The sequence below is a fragment of the Ceratotherium simum genome, chromosome 4 (genome assembly GCF_057802395.1).
Source record: "Ceratotherium simum simum isolate JZ-2026a chromosome 4, ASM5780239v1, whole genome shotgun sequence".
NCBI lineage: Eukaryota > Metazoa > Chordata > Mammalia > Perissodactyla > Rhinocerotidae > Ceratotherium > Ceratotherium simum.
In genome coordinates, this window is record NC_141903.1 from 38049003 (window position 1) to 38061652 (window position 12650).

Consider the following 12650-nt stretch of genomic DNA (forward strand, 5'->3'; position numbering starts at 1 on the left):
AGTATATGAGTCTTCCATACCTTTTGTTAGAATTATCCCTAGGTATTTCATAGTTTTTGAAGTTATTGTAAATGTTTTCTTTTTAAATTCTAATTTCTAATAGTTTATTGCTAATATGTAGAAATACAAGTGATGAGAAAGATTGTTTAATGGAGACAGAGAGGTCAGGTTGGTGATGGCTTCATTGGTTTCTGAAAAACAGGGGCAGAAGTTCCAGGAGATTATTGGGGGCCCCAGGCTGACACTTCAGCGAGGTGTTTAGGGTTCTCTTCTAGAGTGTTAGTTCCTCCACTAAACTGTAGATTCAGTGATGGCAGGCGTTATTCACCCATGTCCTTGGCACATAGCCTGGAGTCTGGCACAGGGTAGGCAATAGTGAAAGTTTTCGTGAATGAAAGAGATATATTTTTAAAGAAGAAATAACCTCATGGAGATTTAGTACTTTTAGTACATTTCTGTCACTCGCACTTGTTTTCCAATGCTTGTCTGCATTCATACGTATGTTTTCACTTGGATGTAGTGAGGATTACGTCCTACGTTATATCCTCTTTTGATCACTAATTTAGATTGACCCTAGAACATTTGGTTCAGCCCACAAGTCCAGTATTGAATGAATCCAGTTATCATTCCTGCGGGATTAGATGGGATGTGAAACACTTAGATTAAAAAAACCAACCCCGGTAATAAACTATAAACTATCATGCATGCATTAACTCCTTAATTTACTCGTTCACTATTCAGCACATGTACATTAAGTCACCAATTGCCAGGCACTGGGCTAGGTGCTGGAGCCACACAGACTCGTATGAGCTGGTTCCTTCCCCAGGGTGCTCCAGATTAGGTGGAGGGGAGACAGATGTAAAAGGACAATTACGGTGGACCGTGTAAGGGCCACAGTGGAGGTAGGGGCAAGACACTCTACGAGCACGGAGAGGGACAAGGGGTTGGGGAAAGCTTTCTGCAAGAGCTGAGGTCCAAGCTCTCTCCAAGGTGAAATGCAAGTTGTCTGTGAGAGCAAACATTCAGAAACTGGTTTAGATGACTGCAGGAGAGCGCTGGCTCACACCCTCTGATGGCCACTTAAGTAATTTGTACTTTGTGCTTTGTTGCTTCCCAGGTCATTGTGTCCTTATTAGCAAAGGTATTGATGATGATACAAGCAGGATTGTTTAAATATAGCTTCCTTGTGTTTTTGGCAAAGCACTTCATATACATTATCTTATTTTATCTTCATAACAACTCTGGAAGTTTTGATTTTGGAGAAAACTGAGATTCAGTGAGATTGAATGACTTGCCCAGGGTTTCACAACTCTTAAGTGGCAGCGTGAGGCCTTGCATTCAGGTCTGGCCGACTCAAGGCCTATGCTTTTGACCCCTGCACAGTACTAACCCCACGGTGATGAAGAGAGCAGATCTCAGTTGCTGAACACTTAGCATGTGCCAGGCACTGGGCTAATGATGTCCATTTATTATCTCACAGGACTTTCACAACTGTAATTATCGCCATCTTACACATGAGGAAATTGGATCTTGGGTTATGTCACCTACTCATTATGTATTAGTTATCAATTTCTGCGTTACGAATTACCCTAACCTTGGTGGCTTAACACAACAAATGTTTATTATGTCACAATTTCTGAGGGCAGGAAAATGGAGAGGCTTAGCTGGGTCATCCTGGCCCAGGGCCTCTCATAAAGTTGTAGTCAAGCTGTTGAGACTGCAGTCACCTCAAGGCTTCCTTGAGGAGAATGTGATTCTATGCTCACTCTCATGGTTGCTTACAAGCAACAAGCTTACAACCACGGGCTTCGGTTCCTCACCCTGTGGGCCTCTCTGTAAGCTGCTTGAGTGTCCTCATGACATGGCAGCTGGCTTCTCCCAGAGTGAGTGATTCTACAGCAAGAGAATGAGAGAGCACGCCCGAGACAGAAGCTGTAGTCTTTTCGTACCCTACTCTCAAAATGATGCCCCATTAGTTCTGTGTATTTTATTTGCTAGGTGCAAGTCAGTAAGTCTAGCCAGTGCTCAAGGGGAGGGAAATTAAGTTCCATGTTTTGAATGCAGGAGTATCAAAGAATTTGTGATGTGTCTTTAAAGAACAGCTAGTAAATAGCCAAGCTGAGATTTAAGCCCAGGATGGCTGACTCCAGACCCTGTGCTCTTAACTGTTAAACATTATGCTGTCTCTGAATTTCACAGAAACATTTTAGCTGGGTACTGTGTGGAAAGAAGCCAGATTCCTGTCCTCTGGAGACTTTTAAGAAGTCCCTCTGAGAACGCAAGATAGAAATATGTGTGGCCGAATAAGTGGAGGAACAGAAGAAGTTAGGAGATAACTGGGCTAGTTGGAGGAGCAACCACAGGAATTCCAAGGGCAGGCAAGTTTGGGCTTTCATGAATTCAGTCCAGATGGGCTCTCTGACAGAGCCGACTTTGAGAAACAAAGTGGTGGAGAGAGATTTGCACTGTTCTCAGCAGTGAACCTGTTTGCCAGCCCAGCCCCCTGCCTGAAAGAAATAGGACTCTGCCTTGAGATAGCTGCAGAGGCTAATAAGGGTGTATTTTCCTGAGCCGCATATGCACAGATCACACTGACACATTCAAGCCGGAACAGCTAATAACATCATCTGGGCTCCCACACATTCACCACCCAGCACTTTCCCTGAGGCTGGGTTGCCATGGACAACCAGAGGCTGTCTCCCAGCTGCTCCAAACACTCCTACGTTACCCTGTTCCACAGATGGCAGCAGAGAAAGGAGGTTCCAGGAAGATGCAAATGAACCCTTGGAGATGTACCGAGCCTGGCACTTTTCACTGGCATTTCAGTTCAGTTGACATCTCTATTGAACTTATTAAAAATTACACCAGAAGCCGTTTGGGCTGGAAGTGAGTGGCTTCCTCCTGAGTTGGGCTGTCCTGCTTTTGGTAGACGCTGCTGGAAACCAGGCTGTTGGCAGGGTGGGCGGGGTGACTCCTCACCTGGGCCAGGCCCCTGGTGGACACTGCTTCTCTTTCATCTTGGCCCTTTAAAGGACCCAGGCCACACCTGGAAAACACCGCAGGGTGCTGTAAAAGCTGCATCATCACCGCTGAAATTAGTGGTGCTCACCCTCCCATTCACAGATCATGAGTGTCCTTTTCTACATTTATTGAGTATCTGTTTTTTACCAACTGCTTTAAACAATAGTAATGATGCTGGTCTTGATTCAATAATAAAAGCTAACATTTAGTGTGTGCTGTTTACCAAGCACTGTGCTAAGTGCTTAGTATCATTTAAGCCTCCTGACACCCAGAGGGGAAACACCCTATTATCCTGATATTACAGGTGAGGAAAGTGAGGCTTAGCATGGTTCAGTGCCTTGCCCGTGGCTGCATAGCTATTGAGAGACTGGGCTGATATTTGAGCCCGGGTGTATCTGACTCCCAAGTCCACTTTCCCACTCCCTCTCTCTCCCCCGGGTCTTGCTCTCGCATTGCTGGTTCTCCAGCCTCCATTGTCTCTGCACCTTGGCTGTCAGTCCTTGCCAGGAGCACCTGTTGCTCAGGAACCTGCTGGGACAAGTCTTCTGCCTCGACCTCGACATGCTCCTTCGGATGAATTTTTGGTGTTAGCCCTGCGGCCCCACGCACCAGGGTAAGAGAGACTCTCGCTTCCTGCCCTGGCCCGAGGGACCGACTGGCTGGGCCTGCCTCCTGCCCAGCTCACCGGTCATGGAAGAGAGTTTGGACATACACTCTACTCTTGCCTGATGAAAAAAGTGTGCAGATCCCAGGTTGTTCCTCTCACCTTAGTGGAGAGTCTAATGACTTATGGGTTAGGGATAGAGTCTTGATCCACAAGTCGGCTGGAAAGCTCTGCCCTGTTCACTGACTGCCCCTTTCCCTGGCTAATCTCTGGTACCTAATGGCTCTCAAACACAGAGTGGTCGTCATATCGTGAGGAGTGACCAACATGCCTTCACTCCCACAGTCACACTGGTGGAGTCAGAATCATCCATGTAAAAGAGATAGCATTATAAATGTATTTAAAAACCGTCTTGGGGTCGGCCCCGTGGCTTGGCGGTTAAGTGCATGTGCTCCGCTACTGGCAGCCCGGGTTCTGATCCCGGGCGCGCACCGACGCACCGCTTCTCCAGCCATGCTGAGGCCGCGTCCCACATACAGCAACTAGAAGGACGTGCAACTATGATGCACAACTATCTACTGGGGGGCTTTGGGGAAAAAAAAAAAGGAGGAGGATTGGCAATGGTTGTTAGCTCAGAGCCGGTCTTCCTCAGCAAAAAGAGGAGGATTAGCATGGATGTTAGCTCAGGGCTGATCTTCCTCACACACACACACACACACAAAAAACCGTCTTGTTATGCTGGGAGTGAAATTTCCTTCCTAAGGAATCAGGTAGTCTTTCTGTGGTCTCACTAATCTCCCTAAAGTAAATACCATTTGACTTTACAAAATGAGAGTGTTTTCTTTGGGAGCTGTCCAGTAGCCATCCCCCTCAACAGTCGAGTTTGGCTCACCCATAGTCTCTCAACCAGAACTTTCCATTCATCAGCACTTCTGCAGCCTTCAACACAGTGACAATTGAGACTTGGGGTCAGAACCCCAAGGTGCCCTGCAAGATTCCCAAGTACACTGCATTTTTTGAGTGTAATTAAATTATGTTTGGGCTAGCATAATTGTTAGCCTGGAAGCTGTTCTTTACTTGATTGTGATTCCCGTATGACCACTGGTAGTTCTTTACTCAGAGTTACCTTGAAGGCAAAATGTAAAAAATAGTGATCATTAAATAAGCTGATATAAGTCAGTAATTTCTATTAAAGACATTACAAATCTTTAGTAAATTGGGCTTTGGGGATATTGGGGAAAGAAAGAAATATGCTTATTGAACTCCTTGGGCCTGAGTTTTTCTGGAAATGTAAAATAAGGGCTTGCAGGAGAGAATAGTTCAAGTCTCTTCTTGCCCTACATCCTGTGGTCTTCCTAAGTAGCTTGAGGTTTATAATTTCTGAGATGTAATACATGTAGACTTTGGGGAATACTCATTTTTGTCTAATTGATTGCTAATGTCAGGTATCTATGGAAACAACCATCCGTAAGTATTCAAGATAGGACATTTATTCTTTTTACTCTGTACGATTACATGATGAGTGTAGTGTGCCTTGTATGATGGCTTCTTGCAAGACCTGCCATAGAGATGGGATTTCTTATGCCTATGAGAGAAGAGAGAGTACAGCTACTCCTCCTTCTGCCTTGAGCTACCTCCACATTTTCGAAAACCGATGGTCCTACCCTTCAAAGCCTCATAATTACTCTTCCCAGATCATTGTACAAGTGTCGAATATTAAAAGTCATCTCTCACAAGTGGTCTTTGAGCTCAAAGGCAGGTTTATTTTGAACACCTTCTCCTGTATTATTTATGTCTTTATACTCAGGTTTACTTTAACATTAAAATTTTTTGCATTTCTATAATATTTTTTCTGTATTACTATGAAAATTCTCAGAGATGAGTGCTGGATTTTCCCCAATATGAATGGACTTCCCTACCCGTGGTGGAAGACAATTTCTGGGATGTGAAGAGGTCCCTGAAAGCTTTGCCTTTTTTTATTTACAGAAGAAGCTTGATAGCTTGTGCAAAGAATAAACAGTCTCTCTTTGGTAGTTGAGTCAAAAGATGGGAAAAGCTCTCTCTCTCTTTTTTTATTTTGTTTGTTTTCCTCAAACAAATTGTAATTGGTGTCCAACATGTCTTAATCCAAGAATGTGACATTCTAGCCTGTGTATTTTTTTCATTTACTTGTGTATTTCTTTTTCCATTTAACTCTTTGCATGTGCTATTTACTATTCATTCATTCTTTATTCCAAATAAATATCTCAGTCCTCACTTTTACCTGGCACCATAAGGCCCTAGGGTTATCTTGGTGACTGAGGCAGATACATCTTTTGTCCTGGCAGGGCCACTGTCTAGGAGGGGAGACAGGTCGCCAGACGGTTACAGCATAGTGTGGGGCAGTTTTAGTGGGAGGACACAGGGCCTGTGTGATCTCAGAGAAGGGACATGTAACTCAGATTTGGAGGTCAGAGAGGTCCTCTTGGAGGAAGTAACATATAAACTGAGACCTGATAGATAAGCAGGTGTTAAAGCAGAGGGATCAAAAAGGGGGAAGAATGTTTCAAGGAGAGAGAAGAGCAAGTGTGAGGGTGTTGCGTGCCTGAGATGATTGCAGAAAGAAAACTAAAAACTGATGTTATTCTCACTCAGGCCCAAAAATCAGATTTCAAAGAAAGTCCTTGCAATAGTTTGACTTCATTTCAGCTTTACCAACTCAGAACCAGAAGGACAATGCAAGTTCTAGGTGTGTTGATGAAGGCAGGGCAAGTCATTTGGCCCCAGAGGGGTAAGTTGGGCACTGTCTGAAGTTTGCTGAGGAGCTGTGTTCATCAACATCCCCCTTGAACTGTTTATGGATGCCTATCTGAGCAAAGAATTACAGAGGGGAAGTAATGTAGACTTCAGCTTCTCTCGTACAGAGCAGTGGACCCTCTGAGCCAAGGCACGAAGGAAAGTCAAATGCAGAATGTTTATTTCTGGAAGCAGCTCGAAGCCTGGACTGTGTGTCCTGACTTCCTTTGGGGTGTCCCAGAAGTCAGAACTGAATTCTGAGCTTTTGAACGTTGGTCACCCACATTTGACCATCGACAGCTGTGGACTAACTGATGACCAGTGACCACCCACATGGGCAGTGGGTGAGCCTGAATCTGGAATCTTGGGGAATAAATGACTGATCTTGAGCAATGATTGTCAGCCCTGGTTCTGCCTCCCCATATAGGGGATAATGTTCACCTGAGGGATGTACTCCTGTGAGCTCACACGGATTTTGATGATCACTCCTCTCCCCCAAATACATTGTGGGGAAGTAAAGAGGACTAGGATAATTCATAATGGCAAAAATTCTTAATGGCACATCATCAGGATGTCCCTATGGTCCATGGGTTAAAACAGTGGTTGTCAAAGTATGAATCTAAGAACAGCAGCGTCAGCATCAACCAGGAACTTGTTAGAGATGTAAATTCTCGTTCCCATTCCAGACCTACCGAATCAAACTCTGGGGCTCAGGACCCAGCAATTTGTGTTTTAACAAGCCCTTAAGGTGATTCTGATGCAGCTGAGAACCACTGGGTAAATAAGACAGGCTATGGGTAATGAGAAAATCCTGTGATTTATATTGATGGGCTGCCTGTGACGTCTATCCCTTTTTCTCTACTTAAGAAAGCATCTTGGAATGCCAGTGAGTGAGAGTGATATCATTACAGGGACAGCCATGAATTTGCACAAGTTTATTAAACTATGTAAACTATTGTTAACTTTGGTACTTTATTGTCATGTTATTAATAAACAAAAATTAGACACAACAATGGGGATACCGCAATTAAGTACTGAGGTTCTATTATTGCAGCCAGAACAGTGGCTTTCATTTTTTTTTTTTTTACTACACCCTACACTAAGAAATGTTTAAATTGCTATCCAGGAGACATAACCAGAATAAATATTTCGTGAAATAACATCCTTGCTATATTTTCTGTGCTGTTCTATTAAAAGTATGCTAGTCTCAATCCATTAAATTGATCTCATGACGTGCTAATGAAATGTGACCTGCAGTTTGAAAGACATGGCTATAGTGAGCTGTCTGCATGGACCTTGTCTCTAGAGCAGGAGAGGGGTAGGGCTGGCGTCACCTCTGTGTCAGACAGACTTGTCTTTCCGTCTCTGTTCTGCCACTCTTAGCTGTGTGACCTTGGGCAACTTACCTATGTTCTCTGAGCTTTACTTTCCTCTTCTGTCAACGTGGATGATAATATCTACCTCACAGAGTTGTTGGGGCAGTGACTGGCAGTGGTAGCTACTCCCTTACTTAGCACTCTTTTTCAGTATATCATCAGTTACAAACATTTTTGTGGTAACTACCACAAAGCAGCATTTACCAAATTTTTTCCCATACTGCAATGAGTAAGTGCCCCCTGCAGTCTATGCCTTCAGAAATATTTTTGAAGTAATTTTATCTTAAAAATGCATCCACATTCTGTACTCTATTCCAAAATATATTCAAGTTTTGATATATATTTTGGAATATTTTATTTTGTTGTAAAATTTAGTCTCCCTGCCCCAAATCCTTGAGAGCACTGAGGTTGCAGAAGATGCCCTGAGTGGCTGCACGTACCCCCAGCATAGCCCTGGGCAGGGGCACTTGGGAGCGTAGACTTTATGGTTGTGTTTCTGTGGGAAGATGCTTGTTAGACTTTTCTTGAATATTCTTACCTGTTGGTGATTAGGCGCAGCATCTTCATGTATGTAGCTCTGTAAACTGTCCTCTCTGATCACCCTTGGACCCTGGGCAGTTAGCATGTGGAATATGGGATTGGTCACCCATGAATCCAGATGTTGGGTGACCCAGCTAACGTCCACTTGTCTTTCTGGAGGTCATGATCGTGGTCGGCGGCCAGGCACCCAAGGCGATCCGCAGCGTGGAGTGCTATGATTTTGAGGAGGACCGCTGGGACCAGATTGCTGAGCTTCCCTCCAGGAGATGCAGAGCAGGTGAGCAGCACCATCTCTCGTTTTGCAAGCTGCCTTTCCCAGCGTGTCTCTGCTTGGTGCTGGAAGTCACGCGCTGCTCCTTGTTTCCCCAAACATCTGTGTATTACAGACTCCTTTCATTTCCCTTCCCCACCTGCCCGGTTTCTACCTACACCTTCTGGGTTCAGTTCTTACGTGCTTACGGATTTCAAGCTAATCCAAGTATTTGTTTGAATCAAACAAAAGTAGAAAAACAAATATGAAAAGAAATCCAATGAGTCCCATAATGACTTCCAAATATCTGAAGTTGGAGATCACCTTTTGTGGTGAATTATTCATGTGCCTGCCTTGCTCCCCCATTGTCCCTCACTGATGTGAGTAATTAGCCACCTGAGATGACCTTGGTGCCTTGGTTTCCTGTGCCTCAGGTGTGGTGTTCATGGCTGGACATGTGTACGCTGTGGGTGGCTTTAACGGCTCCCTGCGCGTGCGGACGGTGGATGTGTATGATGGTGTGAAGGACCAGTGGACGTCCATCGCCAGCATGCAGGAGCGCCGGAGCACGCTGGGCGCTGCCGTGCTCAACGACCTGCTCTATGCCGTGGGGGGCTTTGATGGCAGTACTGGTAGGTGCTGGACGTGGTCCCCAGCCGTCCCAGCCTGGGACACACCCTCCATACAACTCTGGTTTGCTCAGTCACTTCTTGGGCCAACCTTCTGTCCATCTGTAACTACTGCCCCAAGAACATACCCATCTTTCCTCCTCTCCCAGCTTGGCCTTCCTACATGTAGAGTATGTAACTGCCCATGTGCTGTCATTTCTAGGGCTCTAGGAAGGACCTTGCCCTCAGAAGAGGCCCTTTTCTCCTTTCCAGTGTTTGGGAACCCATTTGCTTAGAAGACGAGCCTTAGAAAGAGGGTGTCTCAGGACTGTAGTCTAAACCTTCTAATGAACAGATGAGGGAGCTGAGGTTCAGCCGTGGGAAGAGACTTGACTCAGGCCACACGGTCTTTGTCCATTGCCCTTCCTACTGCCCCACTGAAGCTTTGCAAGGCTGTGCCACTGCAGAAGTGCCCTCTTGCTTCTGGCTTTTATCTAGCTTCAAAGTTCGAATCAGAAACTACTAGTGGATATGGACTTGGAGAGATGATCTCATCTTTCCTTGTATCTCCAGGTGGATATCGCTGTAGACAGTAACTCTATTAAACTAAGATGATATCCTTTGGCCCCCAGTGATGTGAAAAACAGTATTTTTGACTTATCTGAATTTTTATTTTTGTCTTCACAATTGGTAACCTTTCCTAGCCTTCTCTTTGCCTCACTCATATAATTCCAGGGTCTATAGCCCCTCTAGGGGCTGCTTCTAGCGAGCAGGACCTGGGAATAAAGAGAACAAAAAGGAAGTGAGGCATTGTTTCTTTTAGGAATTGCTTTTGGCTGTTAGTAGAAAACCTGACTAAACTATGGCTTAAACAAATGTGAGATTTTGTTTTACTCATGAAACAAGAAGTCCAGAGGTTGGCAGTTGCTGACTTGATCCAGTTGCTCAGTGATATTGGGGCCACATTCTTTAAGAGTCTCTTGGCCTTATCCTCATGATCACAAGATGGCTGTTATGGCACCATTCAACACATCTGTGTTCCATGTAGCAAGAAGCAGGAAGGGGTATTACTTGTATCAGAAAAGCACAGGCTATTTCAGAAATCTCTGCCAGACTTCTGCTTAGGTTGCATTGACTTGGTCACCCCTATCTTCAAGGGAGTCTGGGAAGGCAAGTTTTCAATTTCCAGCTTCTAGGGTAGAGGAAAACAACGGAAAAGAGAGTTGGAATAGGTGTTCAGTGAGGTGACCTCAGGTATTTATTCCATTCTGTAGGTTTAACGATTTATGTTTGCAGGGCAGTTCAGTTATACCCCGTGTCCTCTCACAATGCACTCTCTGAGTCAGGTCTTAGTGGACCCCTCAGACAGACACAGTACATATGTGTTTCAGGGAGGTGCCACAGGCTGCACACTGAGGCAGAGGTGGTGCTGAGCTGTACACCCGGGTTCCCGGCCCCCAGGTCTGCACTCTCCCCCCATCCTCACTGTTTCTTGGCACAGCAGGGTGAGGTCTGGCACCATAGAAATCTCATGAGTCTCTTGTCTCCCAGGCCTAGCGTCAGTGGAAGCCTACAGCTACAAGACCAACGAGTGGTTTTTCGTGGCCCCAATGAATACGCGGCGGAGCAGTGTGGGCGTGGGCGTCGTGGAGGGTAAGGAGCAGCAGTGGGTGGCGGCTGGTGCCCTGGCTCTGTTCTTCCCATCACTGCTGAGTCAGGTAGCAGTATCCTGATTTAACAGATGAGGAAAGTTGAGACTCTGAGAGGTGCAGCTGCTGGCCCAAGGCTAATAAGTGAGTGAGGTGGGCTTGGGGGAGTAGGAGCCTAGAGGGGAAGTACCAGCCTGTCACTTTGGCTGCTTGTCAGTGGCTCTGTTACAGGTTGGGGAGGGGAGAAGTGTGGGGAATCCAGAGTCTCTATATAACCCAGGAGCATCTTGTGGAGGGGTGAGAGTTAATTGTTTAATTAATTTTGTCCTCATGTTTATATGTTGAACATTAACAGAGAGCTGAGTGAGGAGGGACCAACATGCTTTCACATGCTTTCAACATGCTTTCTTTCTAGGTCTGAGTAGTCACTGCAGGGCAGGTTGGTGGTAGAGTCCTACTCTAACCAGGAAAGGTGTGTGGGGTGAGGCGAGAGGGAGTGGTGAGGTCTGGGGCATAGCTAGGCAGTTTGTAAATGGCTTTTACATTCGATTTCTCATTTTGTTCCCAAAACCCTTCTGAAGGAGATAGGAAGGACTTAGATTTTCTCCATTCTCCAGAAGGGGAAACTGAGTCCCAGAGGAGTAAGTGATATGCCTCATGTTAGTAAATAGCACAGCTAGTCCTTGAACCCAGGTCTTCTGACTCCTAACCCAGGGATCTTTCTACCATGCTACACTCCTTAGACCATTAGGAAATGCTAATAGGGACGAGTTTTATAAATATGTGTGAATTCAATGGATTAAAGCGTAGAGCATTATTTGGACGAGAACATTATACTTGCAGGACAACACTGTCCTGCAGTGAGAATTTCGCTGGAATACCTGTGCAGACATGTACACAGACATTCTCTCTCCTGTGCATACGCCAGAACACACGCACGTGCTTCGGGGAGAGTGTAGCATGCAGTGAGTTAGACATTAATGGAAAGATCCTTTTCTCTCACTGCATTTCTCGATCTGTACCAGGATTGTGTAGTTTAAATTTTCATTTAAAAGTATATTATTCTCACATCCTCAACAAGTCATCTTAGTGAGTGCAAGGATTTTGTCCTCCTACCAAGATAAATTGTTTCTTGCAATCTCATCCTCCTGGTGGAACAGAAATTGATTTGTCTGCCAAATATAAGTGCTTTGTCTAGCTACCTTCCCATTTCCCGCCCTTGTTCCTTAGCCAGGAATATCAGACAATAGAGTAGGGGTTAAAAATAGCATATCCTTGTTAATAGACTAAAGGAGAGACCTTGAGTGGGTATTTTTTCAGCTGACGCAAGGTTGGAATGGTTGATGGGGGTTAGAGGAGGTACCTTCATGGTGGTAATTTGAAATACTCCCCTTGACAAAGGTTTCTGTCAGCATGTTCTGTATGTGGGGAAGTGCTGTCTTGTAGCATGCCCTGTGGACCCAGAGGACAGACTGGGAATTCGTTTATCTTGTCCATCTGAATTTGAAGCTCTTTTGGCTGTGGGTCGTCCTTGGGCAGCAATGAGTCCCATTTCCAGCTTTGATGAGAAAGTTGAGGGAGAAGGTTCCGTGGACTCGGCTTTGCCGTGGCCTCGTAGATATATCTCTCCACTTTGTCTCCACAGTACTTCCTCCCTCTCATCGTCTCCTTACCATGGCTATATAGTCTGAATGATACTGGGAAAGAAGGAATGCAAGTCAGGATCATTTGCTGCTGGCTGCCTAGAAGAATCCCTACTTCGGAAAAGGGCCAATGAGGCTTGGAGATTAGGCGGAAGCTCCCAACAGAGCGGAGAGGGTGTGTTAT

At 45.4% G+C, this 12650-nt stretch overlaps 1 protein-coding gene across 3 annotated transcripts in view; it reads left to right on the top strand.

The window, feature by feature from the left end:
- Positions 1 to 12650, top strand: part of KLHL3 (kelch like family member 3) — a 109356-nt gene that overhangs the window by 80604 nt on the left and 16102 nt on the right. For all 3 annotated transcript variants that reach the window (XM_087429757.1, XM_004420159.3, XM_087429756.1), the window contains 3 exons: positions 8476 to 8593; positions 9001 to 9198; positions 10726 to 10827. In XM_087429757.1, the coding sequence (XP_087285883.1) occupies positions 8476 to 8593; positions 9001 to 9198; positions 10726 to 10827 (418 nt within the window). The remainder of the gene's footprint in view (positions 1 to 8475; positions 8594 to 9000; positions 9199 to 10725; positions 10828 to 12650) is intronic.